The sequence below is a fragment of the Fukomys damarensis genome, unplaced genomic scaffold (assembly GCF_012274545.1).
Source record: "Fukomys damarensis isolate Sample0158 unplaced genomic scaffold, DMR_v1.0_HiC HiC_scaffold_27, whole genome shotgun sequence".
In the NCBI taxonomy this organism is placed as follows: domain Eukaryota; kingdom Metazoa; phylum Chordata; class Mammalia; order Rodentia; family Bathyergidae; genus Fukomys; species Fukomys damarensis.
Genome location: NW_022900939.1, coordinates 32713338 through 32732680, shown reverse-complemented (window position 1 = coordinate 32732680; position 19343 = coordinate 32713338). Strand labels below are relative to the sequence as shown.

The following is a 19343-nucleotide window of genomic DNA, read 5'->3' as shown; positions in this document are numbered from 1 at the left end:
AACTCGGGTCCTTGCGCTTGCAAGGCAGGCCACTGAACTGCTGAGCTAAATCCCTGGCCCTACAATTTTTATTTTGAGACAGGGTCTTAGTTGCCCAGGCTGGGCTTAAACTTCTAAGCGTCCTGCTTTAGCTTCCTAGGGTGCTGAGATTATAGGCATCCACCCACACCTAGCTGAAATTGTACTTTTCTGAGCAAGCTTTCCCCCAAAATTTGTAAGCCTTTGATAGACTCCAGGATTATAAAATAGTTACCTCAGATTCTAGTGTAATCATTATCTAGGTGGGCAGATTTCATGTGCTTCCTACTTTGCTGACTTATTAACATGTTTTTGTTTTTACAAAGAAAGCAGTTTAATTCTTGACATTTTAAATATTTTTAAAAATAGTGTCCTACCTGGGGATATGCCACAGTGGTAGAACACTTGGCTTAGCATGAATGAGGAGACCCTGGGTTCAATCCCCAGTACTTCTTTAAAAAAAAAAAAAAAAGAAAGAAAGAAAGAAACTTCCTGAAATTTCAGTGTTAATAATGAGAAGAGAGCTTCTTTGGCATGGGTTATGTTTCATGTAAAGTTTGATATCTTCATCAGTGAGTGGCCCACAACAATTTAAATGAAGTGTGTTGGGATCCACAGGAGGTGGATCTGCACTTGCGAAGGCAGCTTAAAGGCAGGTGCTCTTAGTCTTGTCTAGATCCTTGGTATACTATAGCCATACTTGGCTTTCACCTTATAGCCAGGGCTTTGAAAACAGTGAGCCAGACTGGGGCTTGGCCATGAGAGGTGTTCAGAGGCTCCCTAACACAGATGCCTTTCTCCCTGGAGTTGAGTCTCATCAGGTAGGGAATCCTGACCTTCTGCCAGGATGCTTTTCCAGGAACATTGCATGGGTTCTATAGGCTCAGGAATTGCTGTGCACTATTTTTGCATTTTAAATCATCAAGCAATGCTTAATTTAGTAGGTTAGCCTAAGCACACACAAAACATTGGCTAATTTTATTAAGAAATCTTAGGGAAGGGCTAGGAATGTAGCTCAGTTGGTAGAACACTCAACTAACATGTTGGGAGGCCCTAGGTTCAATCCTGAGCATCACAAGATAAAGGAGAAAGAGAAGGAAATCTTAGGGGAAAACACAAGATATCTTCCAACCCCTTCTCATAGCTGCTTTTTGGAATTACTGGGTATAGAATCCTTTTATACAAACAACTTTGGAGCTAGAATAAAGATGATCCTTTTTATCTATAAATAACATCATTATAGTAACCTAATTGATAGAAATGATGTCATACAATGTAGAACAGACTTTTTATAACAGTGTACTATCACTAATGAATTAATAATTTGTACAAACCATGGGTTTAGGGGTCAGGCCCTAGAGCCACACAGACACCTGTACTGAATCCTACCTGCCTTCACCGTTATGAGCCATGCCACCTACCCTGGTGGCACCCACCTCACACGGAGCAGCAGGGTCATGTGAAAGGCATAGAAATGGAGGCCATGTGTAAATGCTGGCTCTTATTGCTGCTTTAAGACATGTACAGAGCCTTCTTGGAATCAGAATTCTAAGATTGAGATTGAGGAAAGCCTTTTAATTATCCCCCTTCCCCTCTTCTCCCCCCCCACCCTTCCTACTCTCTTTTTTTGTCTTCTCTGAGAGACCTCCCTGTTTCCCACATCCTCTTTCCTGGGATTTACTTAATCGAGTAAAAGTCATGTGGCACCCTCCCTGTTAAATAACTAATGTGACCCTAGGAGGAAGCTGTGCTGTGCAAGGTCTCAGTAGGCCCTGGGCAGAAAGATGAATGAGCCCTGTTTTATTTAATGTTGCTTTTTTGTGAGACAGGCAGTGGAACCACTGAGCTAAATTCCCAGCCCTGCTTTTGTGTGAAAAGATGTGACTGCTAATTTATATAAATAACCCTAGAAAATGAAAGGTTAAAGTCACTAATAAACTATTCTGTGAACGACCAAATGGGTCTACTGTTTAAATGTTATAAGCTCTTATTAAAGAAACTGAAAACTTGTCATATAAATTTTTTATAGAAAAATAAAATATTTCAGAAACCGTTAACTAATAAGACCCTAATAAGACTTTGTTCTTTATTCTTCACTGATGCCCTTGTTCCCTCAATTTGCACTTACTTATAATACTTAAAGGGGAAAAAAAATCCTAATTTTAGCTTTAAGTCTATTAAATGCATTAACTCAGACTGCCTTAACAAATATTCTGTTAACTACATGTGTTAAAGAAAACACATGCTTGAAAGCTTTATAATGGCTATTGATTGTGAAATTTTTTATGTTTGCTGTGGATAGATTGTATTTGCAATTCTTTGAATACTTTAGAAAGTTTATTAGATAATTATGTTAAACTGAACAATAAGCTTTAGCTGATGGTTGTCAAATTAGAACCTACAACTCCATGTCAGAATCAGTGGCCAATTAATTATGCTACCTAAAGCATCTCCTGGGAAGCTGACTTAATGAAGAGACTTACTTACTCTTGGTTAATTTTGCCTTCCATATTGAGCTTTATTCAGTACTTGCTTAACTGGCCACGGTTGCATATGAGTATAGTCAGTCTTAACTACTCATAGATTCCACATTTGTACATTCATCTACTCAGAAGTTTATTTCAACCCCCAAAATCAATTCCTGGAGTGCTTTTATGGTCATTCACAGATAGTACAGAACAGGGCTAAGTTGCTTGATGTGTGTGTTTCAGGCTGAGGTTGAGCAAGGCAGTATACTCTCTGTCCTTGTTTCCCTGGGAAGCATTGGCTCTGTATTTACTGCTTTAGTGTTTGTGGTGACTTTATAGAGTGTAACTACTATGAAAATGAAAATGAATATTTAAGCCAAGCCTGGCAGCGCATTTCTGTAATTCCAGCACTGGGAAAGCTGAGGCAGGAGAATCACCACAAGTTTGAGGCCAGCCTGAGCTACATAGGGAGTGCAAGCCCAGCCTAAACTACAGAGAGAGACCCAGTCTCAAAAAACCACAACAAAAAAATGACTATTTCAGCTAAAGAGTAGGGCTTTATGTCAGTCTAAGTTTAGATTTTTTAAATCATTTGTTCTTACTTACAGGTTGTACTCTGGCATTTGAAACACTGTGATATACAGTACTTGTCTAGTCAATCAAAATACAAAATGTCCTAGAGTTCTGATAATGTGATCTGATGGGTACTAAGAACTGGACAGAAGAAAGTCTTTGATTTTTAGGAAATACAAGTTTTCAAAGGAAGCAAGAATTTCATTAAATTATATCTTAGTGTTTTACTTAAAAACAGGTATTTTTAATATGTTATCTTCACTGAGAATTTCATTTAAAATGTTGAACTATGTATTAAAATACAATTTAAATCTATAATCTCAAAAACGTTTGTAACTAGATTCTTGTACATATAACTTTACTTGGCTTTCTTGTGTCTTTTGTTTAAAAATGGCTTGCTTGGTACTGTGGCATACTGCTGGGTTCTGTCTCTAGCATCATACAAAAAAAAAAAAAGGGGTGAGGGAGCATACATTTCATATTTTAAGCATTGTATGAAATCTGAAATCAGAACTGCCCAAAAACTTTCCTGAGCTTTTTGTGCTTAAAAAGTTTTTATTACTGTTTGGTGGTGGTGGTGCTTGTTATTTCCTATTGCTTTGCCCTCTTAAATTTATTTACATTATTTTCTTGACCACCTTCATACTACCCAGCTTAATTTTGAAACAACATAAAAGATTTTCTAGCCTGACGTGGTGCACATCTGTAATCCCAGCACTCTAGGAATGCCCTGTATGCCCTGGTCTACATAATTCAAGGACAGCCTGGATTATGTAGTGAGACCCTGTCTCAAAAAAAACACCAAGTTTTCTGAAATTCTCAAAGCTGAATGTCACAAGTCCTAAAGGCGAGCCCCTTCTTTGCAGCCTTAGCTCAGAATTTTCCTCTAACTAAGGAACTCCTCCGTCTGTTGCTGTGTTGATGTAAGAGCATACCAAATGCCCTTGAGGTCGACTGTGGGTAGCTCAGGAATCACATAGTCTGATTCATGTGCGTGGATACATTTTTATTACAGAGGAGCCATAAAGCTTTTCTCTCTCCATCCTACATCTCATTCCTTGAAACTTCTCACCTCTTTCTACCTCAGTTTACCTGTGTCTGCTGTTTGGGCAGTGTGTGCTGGGTTAACTGGTGGCCACTGGGGATTGGAATCTGTTTTGGTTTTTCTTCCTTCCTAGCTATCTGTGTGATCTCAGAAACTTCTGTGAGTTGATTTCCTCTTGGAAGTTCATCCAGCTATCCTTGAAAGGTAACATTTATCAGGCCTTATTATAGGTACCAAGGGGACAGATGAAAAGGCACATCATCTTTCCAACATTAATATTGGTTTTAATCTGGTAGAGTAGACAAATAATAAGACATTGTAGTGGAGTGTTGAAATTACAGTAAAATATGTACCCGGTGAGTAGAGTTTGTTGTTTCCTGTCCCACCCCCACAAGTGTAATAAATTCTGCTTCGGTACCTGATTGATTTAGATAGAGGAAGACCTGTTTCACACTCCTGGCTGGAAAGAGTGATTAGCAATTTACCGGATCCATAATACCAGGTCACATATACCACGTATGATGTGGGAAGGGCAGCAGGGACCAGTCCAAAGACACAGGCATGTGGTATGTTCAGAACATTGCTAATACTGCATATAGGAGGTATATCGGGCCAGATTTTTGTGAGTCCTATTTGTATGCTATGCATAAGAATTTTCAAAAACATACTATTAAGATAATTCAAATACAAGATAGTAATAATAGAACGTATGTCTCTCCACCCTTGTCTCATCCAAGCCCCTATCTGTAGTACTGACGTGAAAGTGGCCAGCAGTGACTGGTAAATAACGGGCAAGCAGAAGGTAACTGTCCTGCTCTTAGTGTCTGTCAGCTCTGTTTTTAAAGTTAGATGATTTTCTTTCTGAACTCACCAGACAGGGATAACTTTGACTTTGATTGACAAAAAAAAATCTACCTTTTGTTTTCACATTTCATGTATGTATATGCATCCCTTTTTTCCCGATAAAGCTCCTTGAAGTTTATGCTATACACTCAGTTAATACTGAGCCCTGCACAGAGCAGTTGGGCAGTATGTGTCCTGCCCACGGGCTTGGTGTGTTTCTATTTTAGGCCTGCACACATATACATACATATCACAGCATATCTTCTGCAAAGAAAGCTATTTTATTCCTTTTCTAGTACTGTGTTTTTTAAAAATACAATTTAAAAAAATAGTAGTCTTGTAGCCAGGCATAGTGGCACGTGCCTGTGACTCCAGCATTTAGTAGCCTGAAATAGGAAGGTTGCATTTTCAAGGCCAGCCTAGGACACATAGCGGAACTCTATCTCACAAAACAAAACAAAAAAATAACCATAATGTTAAGTGGAATAAGCCTGACAAGTTTAAGTATTGCTTTCTTTTATATGAGAAACCCAAAATATAAAGAGCACTACAATGCAAATGACAGATAATAGGAAATAGGGAGATAATTTTCATATGGGAAAAGGAGCAGGAGATGGAGGGAGGAGGGAAGGAAGAGAACAGGACTGAAAAATAATTGAAGAAACAACAGAAATAGAGCTTTTACAAATGGGAAAGGGGATGAGAGTTGGAGCAGGGAGGGATGGGAAGGCAAGGGGACAAAGAAAAGAATTATGATGTATTTGCATGTACACATACCTCACAGTAAAAGTAATCGTTACGTACTACAAACATGTACTAATACCACTTCTTAAAAGAAAACCCAAAATAGCAGTTTATATTTGCTTCAGATTATTCTCTTTTAGGGCCAGTAAAATAATTGGTGCTAATACATCTAGAAAATAAGAAGTATAGGTAATTTAAGAATTGCAGCCCAGTCTGACCATGGCTTTTGTTTCTCTTTTAGGGCCTGCTCTCTTTTTTGAGTGCCCCACTCATAGGCGCCCTCTCTGATGTGTGGGGAAGAAAACCTTTTCTCCTTGGCACAGTTTTCTTCACTTGCTTCCCTATTCCACTGATGAGGATCAGCCCATGGTGAGCAGCTCAGCCCTGCACTGATGTACCAGTATTGGGTCACATGTGAATTGTACAGATTAAATATCCCTAATCCAAACCCTAAAATGTTCTAAAAGACAACTTTTGAGCACTGACATAAAAGTATGATCATTCAGTATACACAGTTTGTTTCTTGCACAAAATTATTTAAAATATTGCATCATGTTGCCTTCAGCCTGCATGTGTAACGTGTGTGAAACATAAATGAATTTCCTGTTTAGACCTGGGTCCCACTCGCAGGATACATCGTTATGTAATGAGCATGTGCTTTAACTCATTCTCTGTGGTAATACTGAAAGCCAGTTTGGACAGTTGACATCATGCCCATGTTATAAATGAGAAAGGAAGGCATTACTAAATTAAAACCCAGATAAATTAGATGAAGAAATAGAAATAAAAGACATCTTTAAGGGCAGCTTTTGTTACCGTGTTGTCATTTATAAGAGTTCAGTTCTGAGAAAGATCCCTGTCCTCACCATTGTGGCTCTGTTGACTTTGCAAATGTATGGTTTTTTTTCAGCTCATTGGGACCCTGAAATGAACATAGTTTATGCCATAATAGACAAGTGTCTCTTTTGCATATACTATTAGTATATGCCTACTGTGCATTGTAATAGGGATTTAGATTTAAGTTTATTTGAATTACCTTAGGCTATCTTTTGTGTTGAAAAATACTCATTCCTATGTTACACAGGTATTGTTTAAAATCAAGATTAGATGGCTTTTCAACATGGAGATTATTTGCCTTTTCTCCTCAAGAAGTATTAATATAATGAATCGCATTAATGTTCTAAGCCCCACTTTTTGTTGTGTACAATACCGTTTGCTATTATTTTAAGTAGGTCCTTTTTAAGCATCTGTGTATATAATAGAATTATTTAAATCTTAGCTATATAAACTTTCTTTTGCACTTTCTGCTTCTGTGTAATTTTTGTTATTTTTTTTGCCACCCGGACTGTGTTCCTTCCCTCTTCCTCCACCTAAGGGAGACAGTGGTCATCAGTGGCAAATGGTAGTTTCAGCAAAGTAACACCAAGTGCCAGCTTCATGCTTTTTTTGTAGATTTTTAAAAATCATTTGTTGTGTATGTCTTTTTCTTAGCTATAGCTAGGAAATTTGCAGTTTTCATTCTATTGATTATCTTTAAAATTATAACTACCTAAAACTAAACTTTTACTTGACCTCATTTGTCCCTTTTTTCTCTTTTCTTTCCATCTAGTCTTCCAGCTTTTTAATGTGTATCCCTTTGAGCAATGACAAAATTAATTAATGTTTCTACTTCTTTCTCCCCATTCTGACTTTTAATTTCTTGTGTCTTTAATTATACTGTACTTATACATGTGCATTTATTTCCTTCTTGGTTTTTGGTCTTTACATGATATATTTGGCTGTGGTCATAAAAGTGAACATACAGTGCCTCTTGCCTGACTAATTAAAATCTTTTTATAGGTGGTATTTTGCGATGATTTCTGTATCTGGAGTCTTCTCAGTTACATTCTCTGTGATATTTGCCTATGTAGCTGACATTACTCAGGAGCATGAACGAAGTACTGCTTATGGATGGGTAAGAAAATGTACTGCTTTTTTTCAGTACTTTAGAGAAAAGACCTCTCAAAGTTCAGTACTTTAGAGAAAAGACCTTTCATTTATTCAGCAAATAATTAAATAAATAACACTATTATAGGAGATTTTGAAAATATAGCATAAGATCCGTGTTAGTTACTCTCAAGTGGTTTGAGGAAAAGATAGCATGTACATGTGTGGATGAGCATGTATGGATGGGCATGTGTCCCATGTGTGGACCTCCTTGTACATGTAAATGTGTGTTGTCTTTCCTCTGTGTTTGGGAATGTTCACAATAAGAAGGTGGAAGGAAAAAGATGATCTGGCAGAATTGTGGAGAATAATAGACTGGAAGGTGATGAAAGCTAGAAACCAAAGTAGTCTCTTACCTTTCCTGGGTCTTACTTTTTCTTTTAAATCCCAATTCCTGGAATGGGGTTACGTATCATTCATTGTTGACTAAATGAACAATTTCATGAATCAGTGGTAAATAAGTTATTACTGTTTCACAAAACAGCAGTTTTTACTTTGTTGATTTTAGATGTGTCTTTCAAGCCCACTTCCCTTCTGACTCCTCCTGGTCTTTAGCCCTGCTTCCTTCCCCTCTCCCATGAGTGTCTTCCATGCCCCATCCTATCATGAGGATGCTGCAGAGGGCTCTGTGGTACAGAGGGAGAAGCTAACTGGAAGGCTTCAGGGAAAGCAAGATATCAATGTGGGCCGTAGAGATGGTCGCTGGAGCCTGGGGAAGAGTGCCGGGAGCTCATTCAGCGCACTAGTGTCCTGTGCTTTTCTCCACCCCCAAGGAAAATGCCTGTGGATATGCATTCTCCTGTAATTTTATTCGATTTTTAAATGTTTTAACTGATAACAACATTATAAAAGTTGTACATTTAAATGTGAGATACCATGTAATATTTTGATGCATGTATACATTGAATAATGTTTAAGTGATATTAAACATTTTTATTGCCTTAGGAAGTTATACTTTTATCATTCATTGATGAAATTTTTATTAGATGTTTGTTCCTTGCTTTTATCAAGAAAACCATTCACAAAGCTGTGCTGATGAGGAGTGCTTTAGGAAAGATTTCTAGGAGGCCTGAGCCACCATAAGTGACTATGACCTAATTACTCTCTTTAGCTCAACTCCTCTTCATAAAACCACAAGTAGGATTAATGCCTACGCATGGAGAATCGAGACAAGTCTGTGTACACACATCCCAGCTGAGACAGTGCTCTGCCAGGGCTCACAGGCAGGCAAGTCGGTTGTTGCATTTGAATCAGGGCCAGATGGCCAATGACTGACTACCTTTGGTATTCACACCTCATAGCCTGTCTTCCAGAGATAGGAGAGCTTACTGCCAGTTACTTCCATGATTTGTCAACTTTTTTTTTTTTGTACCGGGGATCGAATTCAGGACCTTGTGCTTACGAGGCATGCAGCGGCACTGCTGAGTTAAATCCCCGGCTATCAGTCAGATTCTTTAGGGACTTTTGAGACCCATTAAAGAGCAACATATGAAATACATGCACCTTCCTTATTGAAATTCCTCTTGTAAACCAAGAAAACTGATAATTTTCAGGACCACAGCAATGAGTAAACTAACCCACCCTGGGAAGTTGTGTGGTGAGGTCATCTTTCTGATTTATTTTCCAGAGTCCTTTTGAATGGTAAATGAAAGAGGGATTTAGATTTTTTTTTTTTTTTTTTTAGTTACGCAGGTTCCTAAGTTTTAAGAAAGAGTGCTCACTTTGGCACTTCAGATACTACGTTTTAAGAAAGATACTATTCGTCGTGGTCTCATTCAGTCATAGCATCTGCGGACACAGCAGCATTGCTTCCTTTGCACCAATGTTGCTACCCCAGGACCCCATAGCACCAGAGAACACAGCACTGCTCCTCTATTTGCATGTTATTGGAATTTCCAATGCTGTTATGGCTTCTTGGCTTTCTCAAATAAAGTGGAAAAACCTGAAGGGCAGAAGTTTTGTTATATTCTTCATCTGGGTAGTAGGTATTAGATAAACAATGAAGGAATCCTTGTTCTCCAAATTCGAGTTCTCCACACACACCCCCCACTTCTTCCTCCCTCTATTTTTGTCTGTCTTCCTTCCCGCCCCTCCTTGTCTCCCTCCCTCCCTCTCCCTCTCTCTCTCCCTCCCTGTCTCTCTCCTTCCCTCTCTCCCCCTCCCTCTCATTCATTCATTCATTCATTTCTGGTAGTATTGGGGATTGAATCCAGGCCTGGCCTTTGCACCAAGTCACACACAAACACACGCGCACGCACATATCAGACTCCCAACCCCATACTGGGGATTGAATCCAGTTCCTTTTTGCTAAGCTACATCCCTAGGGTCCCCCACCCCTCCTTTTTTGTTTTTTGGGGGACAGGGTCTCGCTGTGTAGTCCAGGATGGCCTCAAGTTCTTGGTGATCCTCCTGCCTTCTTTCTCCAGAGAGTGCTGGGGTTACAGATATGCGCCACTGTGCCCAGCTGATATATTGTATCTTTACGTTCATCTGGGGGATGACAGGTTATGGAAGTACGTCATATAATCATAGATATGCTTTTGGTACTATCTGTTTATAATTTGGAGACTGCCCACTGAGCTTTTCAGTATTCACATTGCATTCTACAGTGTAGGAATATTGGCTTGTAATGGGAAGAGACTTGGTGGTGTGGCTTCCGGTTGTGCCTGCTGTCCACCTGCAATGTGGTCTCTTTTGGACTGTAAGCCACGAGGTGACAGGGTAACGGAATTTACAGCCCTCTAGTCAGAAGGCTTCAAATCGTTTCATTTTTTTAAAGTTACAGCTTTTTCTTTTTGAGAATATTAGGGTCTCCTCCCTACCCTCTTCAGCACTAATAAAGTGGTCACCAAATAAAACAGTGAAATAGTGCAGTGTTTTTGGAAGATGAATTATTCAAGGCCCTTGAGAATTCGTAGGTTTTATCATTAGCTCTGCAGAGATTGTTTTTATTTCCCAATTAAAGAAGACCAAAAAGTGAATATTTTATTTATAAAGTTTTCACAAGTTTAATTTTAGTACTGTTATTTTTTTATTCTCACAGATCAAATTCTTAAACAGAATTACTTTCTCTTTCATGCTTGAAATTTGTGTGCAACACTTTTTGGTGAGGGGGGGTCTTGTTTTTTGTCTTTAAAACTAAAGATCTGTACCTGTACCTGTAGACCCTGAGTAAGAGTATTTTCCCACAAGTGTGTGTCTGTGGCAGTGGGAACCTGGCTGAGAACATTCTTTCTCCACAGACTTTCAGCTGTGGGACCCTGAGTAACAGACAGTGTGCTTTCCTTCAGGTCTCAGCCACCTTTGCAGCTAGTCTGGTCACCAGCCCAGCCATTGGAGCATACCTTTCTGCCAGTTATGGAGACAGCCTTGTGGTGCTAGTGGCCACAGTGGTGGCTCTTCTGGACATCTGCTTCATCTTGGTGGCTGTTCCAGAATCTCTGCCAGAAAAGATAAGACCAGTTTCCTGGGGAGCTCAGATTTCTTGGAAACAAGCAGACCCTTTTGCGGTAAATGAAAGTATTGACTTTGTATGTAGCCTCAAGGATGCCAGCTATTGTTGATCTATGTTTTTTTCTCCCATAAAAATAGAAAAATGTTAATTACACGTAAGCCACCAAGGTAGTCTGTGTACCCAAAAATGTAGAGAATCAGTACTTAAGCCTAGCATGTCATAGGGAAATAAGAGAAAGTAAATATCCAGTAATCTCTGATGATAGTTTGGGAAGGAGTTTCTTTTCACTTGGTTATTTTCATCATCTTTTAAACAAAATATTGTAGGTGGTCATTTGAAGCAAATTCAGTTTTTAATTTTAAAAAATGTAAATGCATTTGGTCTAATTATTTTCTAAGTTGTAAGTTTACATCTATAATGGCCAAAGGCTTTGAACTAACATGTATAGATTAAGCAGACGTATGTAAATAAATTAAAATATTCTTACTAGTGTGGAGCGTACTTTGTTGTGTGCTAGGTTTACAGGAATATGAATTGAATACCATAAGGCAAATAGAATATCAACATTTTGAAGAATGGAGTGAACTTATCTATAAATTACTATACTGGATGTAAAAACCAGGTGAAAACCCTATACTGGATATAACTAAAGAAATTATATTACAAATCAAGGGAAATGATTTTCTTAAAAGGGTTCTGTGGAAATATGTTTTCAGGATTTTTTTTTTTTTTTTAGGATATTCAGGATCTGTTTAATGATATAAGCCAAGATTTCTAACAGATAGCTTTTTCAAAAAGCTATAATATTTTAAATGTATATTTCTGAAGTGAGGACTTGTGACTTCCGCAGAGAGATGGTGATGAATTTAATATTAAAATTTTATAATCCATTCAACTGTTTTGTTATCCACCTTAATAAATTAAAATAATGAAGCCAGTATCTCAGAGCATTGCTGATACTTTTATCTACTAGCTTTTTTATGTGTTTGTTTTCTGTTTATTTCCAGTCATTGAAGAAAGTTGGAAAAGATTCTACTGTCTTACTTATCTGTATCACTGTGTTTCTTTCATATCTTCCTGAAGCTGGACAGTATTCAAGTTTTTTTCTGTATCTCAGGCAGGTGAGTAGTGGGGACCTAGTAGCATTTGAACATGAAGAATATTGGAGATTGAGATCTGCTTAAAGATAACTTGGGGAAACCCTGGTTAAAAGTGTAGATCCTGGTAGAGAATTAGTAAACAGGAGCCTTTAATACAGTGAAGACTTAAAAGACATCAGGAAGCTGGGCATGGTTGGACAAGCCTTAGTAAAGCAAGAGCTTTACACATGAGCTCAAGAGCTTGAGAAGACCCTGTCTCAAAAAAATAATAATAAAATATAGTGGGATATGTACTATAGAAAACTTCCTTTGAGAATTATAGGGAGAAAAGATTATCAGGAACAAAGTGAATGAATGGATGAACTAACAAATTTATTTATTTAGTGGTACTGAGGATGAAACCCAGGCTGTTCATACTGGGCGCATACCTACCCTTTTTTTTTAATCATTTGTTTAGAGATAGAGTCTCACAAGGTCATTAAATTGCCCAGAATGAGCTCAAAATTTGAGATCCTCCTGCCTGAGCCTCTTAGACTGCTGGGTATCATATTTTCTGAGGACTTCCATTTAGAGCAATTTTAAGTTCACATAAATTAAGAGGGAGGTGTGCAGAATTTCTGTATAGCTTTCCCCAAAGATACACAGCCTCCTCCTCTATGAAAATCTGCATCAGAGTGGTCCATTTGTTAAACAGACCTACATCAACACATCAGCATCACTAAGCCTCTAGTTAACAGTAGGCTTCACTCTTGGTATTGTGCGTTCTGTAGGTTTAGACAAATGTATAGCAACACAACTATGACTTTTATTTTGCTATCTATATTTCCCTACACTATGCTCATGTCACCACCATCAATTATAGTGAATTTTGTACTAATGCTCACTCTAAAGAATAACTAACATAGGGCTGAGGATGTAGCTCAGTGGCACTGTACCTGAAGGTCCTGAGTTTGATCCCGGGTACCCAAAAAAGGGGGGAGGGGAGATTTAAAGAATAATTGACATAGCATTTTAGTTAAAATTTTGATATTTAAAATTACATATTTGATAAAATATTTATAGAAGGCAAAATAATTTATCCTTTTTGAAATATTTTAAAAATTAGAAATTGTTGATTTTTCAGAACTACTGTTAAGGCCAGAGGCTTAGAAGTCATTACCAGCCAACTTCATTAGCTACTATCATTAGAAGCCCCATGGGAACTTTTTAGAGCATATCTGCCTCTGAGCCGTACCTCAGAGAGTCTTATGTAATTGGTGTCCACTGAGTTCCAGTACATTACTGCCCTCCCGAGTCCCCCCCTCATTCCCTTTCTGTTGGCCACATGATTTTAATGTGTAGTGACAGTGGAGAGCCATTGGTTTTGCTGTTGAGCACCATCAAAAGTCAAGTCACGTTTTCTTTCATATTCTCCATATTGCGTGTTGTCATCCTTGTGTGAGTTGGGGATAGAGAGAAAATATGAATTAAGTAAATATAGAAAATAGTATCCAAAATATTTTGCAATTTAAGATGTGCCAGCCTATTATGATTTCTTATATCAGATTGGATACAAATTACTGGTTGAATAGGTTTAGCTTTCAGCACTGTCCTGATTTTGTCTCTGATTTTATGGACTGTTCTCAATTCTTTTATTCTGTCACTTTAATAGAGTAAACATTTCTTACCAGTTATTTCGTTAGTGTCTCTATTACTAAAGTATTGTTTTTTGTCTTTTTTTTTGTTTTTGTTTTTTTCATTCCCTTAGGTCATAGGTTTTGGATCAGTTAAAATTGCAGCATTCATAGCTATGGTGGGAATTCTGTCTATTGTGGCCCAGGTGAGTCACCCATACTTTAAAATTTTTTGTTTTCCTTCTAATCCTTGATAACCACAGTTTCACAGGAAGCCACAAACACACGTATACCCCTCAGGTCCTGCTATGGCATGTCATGCACAACTAGAAGATAGGGACATGGCTCACAAAACTGCTTCTTCTTGATAGAATGCTGAGGTCAGATTTAGGGAAAACTATATACAGCTTTCAGTAGCATAATTTATTTTTATTTGTGTTGGGTCAGTTGTTTTATTTGCTTGTAAAGCAACCAAGATAGTAACTTGCTTATAGACATCACAGAATTAACCAGGAGAATGTTTTTATGTTATTTTAATGATGAAAAGTAAATAGAAATAAATAGCAATAATTGTTCTAAACCTTTGCTGTCTTTGGGACCAAAGAAATGTGAATCAGTGAGTATAGTTAAGGTTCTCTAGAGGAACAGAATCAATATCATAAAATATATAATATTCAAGAGGGATTTATTAGGTATACTTGAAGGATCAAAGGCAGGAGAGTGCACAGTAGCTGTCTGCAGCATCAGAGGTGGGAGAATCCACAGTGGCCCTCTGCATGCTGGAGACCTGGAGGATCCAGAAGCTGCTCAGCCCACAGTGGAAGAAGCCACAGAACAAGAGGAACCAAGATGCAGTACCAATTGAAGGTTGAAGCTCACTGGAGAGTCGCTGGTATAAAACTGCATTGGAAGGATGAAGAAACGGAAGACCTGGAGACCAATGATGGCAGTAAAGGATGCACTTTCTTGGAGCTCTTCAAAATGGGCATACTTTCTTCCTCTTGCCCTTTTTTTTTTTGCTCCAACCAGGCTACAAGGCTATTGGTTGGTACCAGCCAATCCAATGGGTCTTCCCTCAGTTTTGCTGGCCTATAGATCAGTCATCAACAGATACCAGAACTATGCTTTACTAATCTGCTAGATATTTCTTACTCTAGCCAAGTTGATACATCACAATTAGTGGTCACAATGAGTCACGTTAGGATATATACAATGAATGAAGGGCATTAAATGCTTCCCATTTGTTAGAAGTGCAGTTTCACCACAGCTGGTGAAACGATTTTCACATGAATGTAGTGCTGTGTGTGGATGCATTTCACCTTGTCTTATGGGACTCCTAGAGATTGTTGCCTTGAGATGGTCATTGGGCCAAGCAGAATTCTCTTGTGTGGTTCTCTTCAGAAGAAATAAGAAGGCTGTGAATGTTTCTTCCAAATACTAGACTTGACAAAGCTCATGAGAATACAAAGAATTTTTTATTTCTTCTTCTTTTTTTTTCTCATTGAGTTTATTGGTACATTTTAGTACAGTTACATTCATCATTGGGATCTTGTACCTTTACCATTGGGCCAAGCAGAATTCTCTTGTGTGGTTCTCTTCAGAAGAAATAAGAAGGCTGTGAATGTTTCTTCCAAATACTAGACTTGACAAAGCTCATGAGAATACAAAGAATTTTTTATTTCTTCTTCTTTTTTTTTCTCATTGAGTTTATTGGTACATTTTAGTACAGTTACATTCATCATTGGGATCTTGTACCTTTACATGACAGAGGTTTTACTTATGGGACTCCTAGAGATTGTTGCCTTGAGATGGTCATTGGGCCAAGCAGAATTCTCTTGTGTGGTTCTCTTCAGAAGAAATAAGAAGGCTGTGAATGTTTCTTCCAAATACTAGACTTGACAAAGCTCATGAGAATACAAAGAATTTTTTATTTCTTCTTCTTTTTTTTTCTCATTGAGTTTATTGGTACATTTTAGTACAGTTACATTCATCATTGGGATCTTGTACCTTTACATGACAGGTCTTGGTTCTCATTTTTTTTTCTTGTTAGTATGTTTCTATTTGACTATATTAGCGAATGTAAATTATATTAAGCTTTCAAGTTGATCACGATTTCTGTTTGTTACGTTAACTCCACTCAATTAGCTATTGGCATCTTTTATTGTATTCATTTTCAGACTGTCCTAACTTCTTGTATTTAGCAAAATATATATTTGTTAAAGTCAAAATTAAACCAATCCCAAACAGTTGATAACTGTTAACCTCCAGTGCTGGGGATTTAGCTCTGGCACAGCACCTGCCTCGCAAGTACAAGGTCCTGAGTTCTATCCCTGGTACCAAAACAAAACTGTTGACCTCCAGCCAGATCCCATGTTTGTAATGTTCAACAGGGGTTTGCTATTCACCTACTGCTAAATGCTTGGCATTTTTTCAGAGACTGATAAAAGCTGTGGTAATCTTTTGGGAGGTGCTAGAAGAGTGCCAGGTAGAAAGACAAGGTGAAAGGGCCCAAGCCCCAGGTTATCCTGGTAGCCCCTGAAACATCACCCCTTCAAAAGACACCTCAGTACTGTCAGGCTCTCGGGTCACAGATAGCAAGCAGTGTGCCCTCAAAGGTACCTGGGTATCACTGAGCAGGCTTCACTCTGTGTTTAAGTCTGTATTCCCATAGTTTCTCAGGGTGTCTCTTTTTCTTTGTAGACGGTCTTTCTTGGCATCTTGATGAGATCACTGGGAAATAAGAACACTGTTCTCCTTGGCTTGGGCTTCCAGATGCTGCAGTTGGCATGGTATGGTTTTGGATCTCAAGCCTGGTAAGCTTTACCCATAGATTCTAATGAACTCTCAGACAGATATGTTAGAGGAGCTGGCTAGTTGGGCATGATGAGAAGCAGCAAGTTTAGTGTTTTCAGCATTTCAGAAACCATCAGGCTTTAGGTTGGAGGAAGGTAGGTAGAACAGGATAATTCAAGATGATTTGTAAAGATTGCTTTCACCTCAGCAGTCTTTTACTGAATTATTGCTTAATTGAATGTGTGTCCCTCTTTCCTACTAATAAAATTCTATCTTTTAAACACATTTGTCAATTTTTGGGGACATCACATACAGTCCAAAGGAAAAATGATTGTTCCAAGCTTTGCTGTCATAATTAATTGAACAATCTTAGGCAATAAAATAACCTTTATAAAATACACCTTTAAGTCTGATGAACATTAAGATCTCTTTCAGTGGCATGTGTAGTCTGAGAGAGTTATGACTAGCACATTACATTCCCATTAATAGGAAGGAGGGTCAAAATAAACTTTGTGGAATAAAGAGAAAAAGAATCCTGAGTTCCTTGTTGTGTGGCAAGTTTCCTCATGTGCTTCATTGCCAAGCACCAGAGATCTTGACTCCATTTTAGACACCGGAGCTGGTTCTCCTTTGTGTTTGAAAATGGAAGGCATGATTTAGAGAAATTGCAAATGCTATAGTGGTTAGAGGTTAGTTGGGAAACAACACATGAAATTCTGAATGTCCTTTATTCTGTGTAATGTTTTACCTAAGATTAACTTGGGTTATTCTCCTTGTTCCCTTTCTATTTTGGTCCTGTGTGCTTTGCTTCACTAGCAGATGAACACTCTTGGAGTGTTAGAAAGACTTTGTCATCGTGAACAGTTTGTCTTTTTCAGTAAGGATCATCCCCAAGGAAGTCTGGCTCAGTTGGTTAAAAGCACAGCTAGGGCCTCACTTTGCTGATACATTTCTTCCTGATTCATACTTGGGGCTCTTCCTTAGAGAGCAAGACCTAGAACTGAGGGAAGTGGGCTCCTCTGGCTCAGTTGGTAGTGCACTGCTCTAGGGAGAGCTGGCAGACTTCGTAGCTCGAGATTAGTATGAGGGGTGAGACTTGAGAAGCACAAAAAGTGGAAATGGCAGTGTTTATACCAGCAAGATGTCCCCTGTAGAACTTCATTGAGCTTGGTAATAGGGAGAGCAGAGAGAAGAAAAGACTTTGAAAGAAGTAAAATTAAGAAATCTATTTCCATTACTGCCCGTGAAGAGATCAGTATTAACAGTGTGATGTATAGTATAGTCCTTCAAAGTTAAAAGGAAAGCGATATTTAAAAAGTGAAAAATAGCCAGTGTGGTGTTGTACTCCTATAATCCCAGCACTTGGAAGGCTGAGGCAGGAGAATCATGAATTTGAGATTATCCTGAGCTACATAGCAAGCTTAAGACCAGCTTGAAATATGTAGTGTGATCCTGGCTGGAGATGGGTGGGGGGGTCAGATAAATGAAACTGAACATGAGAAAACAGAAGGCATTTATACATTGCTGCTGCATTCTGAACAGCCATGAGCTCCCGAGCCAACCGTAGTCTGTCCTGTTGTTGCAGGATGATGTGGGCAGCAGGGACTGTGGCCGCCATGTCCAGCATCACATTCCCAGCAGTCAGTGCCCTCGTCTCTTGGAATGCAGAGCCAGATCAACAAGGTGAGGTTGCGGCCCTCACTGTTTCCTCCTTCAGCTGAGATCTTCCTGCCAGAAGCCTGAAGCTCTGAGCTCTTCACATCAACACCAGGAGGTGACAGCCTGTGATCCCTGCTCCAGGAGCATATCTGTTTGCTTTTTTCAGATATGAAAGTTCTGTTTTCTTCTCTGCTTTTATCTTACTCATACTTTTTTTAAAAATCAGCAATTTATGTACTAAGAATTAGAAAATATCCTTTTTTCTTTTTCAGTTTTGACTCCTTTTGTCATCATCAAACTCGGCTGTTCACATTTCAACAGGTGTCTCTTAAATGATAGCAATGAGTCATTTAATCACTAGCATTACTTTAATTTGAAGTAATTCAAAGTCTAAGAGCATGATGTAGGAGATGGTTCTTTGCGAGGATAAATACAAAATTTGTGTGGTTTTTGGTAGTTGGATAGAGTGAGAGGTAAAATAAGTTATGTCTGCTGTGTGGAATGTAGATGGTTGTGTACCCTCCCTTCTTATGCCTTGGCTTCCCTTGCAGGCAATTCTACTGCCAAAATTAGTCCTTTTCCTTGTCCATTTCCTAATGGCTCACTTTACAGTAGTTAGCAAATAGGGAATTTTAAAGGGTATATATATTTTAAGCTCTTTTAAATTTTTCAATAAAAAAACTATATTGGAAAGGATTTGTTATACCTATTTTTCCAGATCAGAAGTTAGCCATCTTTTTTATATCCATTTTTAAACACCGTTCTTTTATTTTTTTTCTTTTTATTGAGTTTATTGGTACATTTTAGGTATACAGTACAGTTACATTCACTATTGGGATCTTGTACCTTTACGTGACAGGTCTTGGTTCTCATTTTTCCCCTTCTCCCCGCCCTCCCTTCACCCCCTCCTCTCCTCCCCATTTACAAACACTTTATTTCCATCTTTTCATTTTCTCACATTTTTTTCTTTTCCCTTATTCCCTTTCCCCTACTCTTCCCACTTTCCCTACACCTTTAGCCCTTTTCTTCCCATTTCACAATGTCAGT

At 38.4% G+C, this 19343-nt stretch overlaps 1 protein-coding gene across 1 annotated transcript in view; it reads left to right on the top strand.

Moving 5' to 3' along the window:
* The window catches only part of Mfsd14b (major facilitator superfamily domain containing 14B), a 64237-nt gene that overhangs the window by 42241 nt on the left and 2653 nt on the right, over positions 1-19343 (top strand). The window contains exons 5-11 of the mRNA XM_033756832.1: positions 5933-6060; positions 7531-7645; positions 10968-11186; positions 12139-12252; positions 13979-14050; positions 16545-16657; positions 18223-18320. Coding sequence (XP_033612723.1) covers positions 5933-6060; positions 7531-7645; positions 10968-11186; positions 12139-12252; positions 13979-14050; positions 16545-16657; positions 18223-18320 — 859 coding nt within the window. The remainder of the gene's footprint in view (positions 1-5932; positions 6061-7530; positions 7646-10967; positions 11187-12138; positions 12253-13978; positions 14051-16544; positions 16658-18222; positions 18321-19343) is intronic.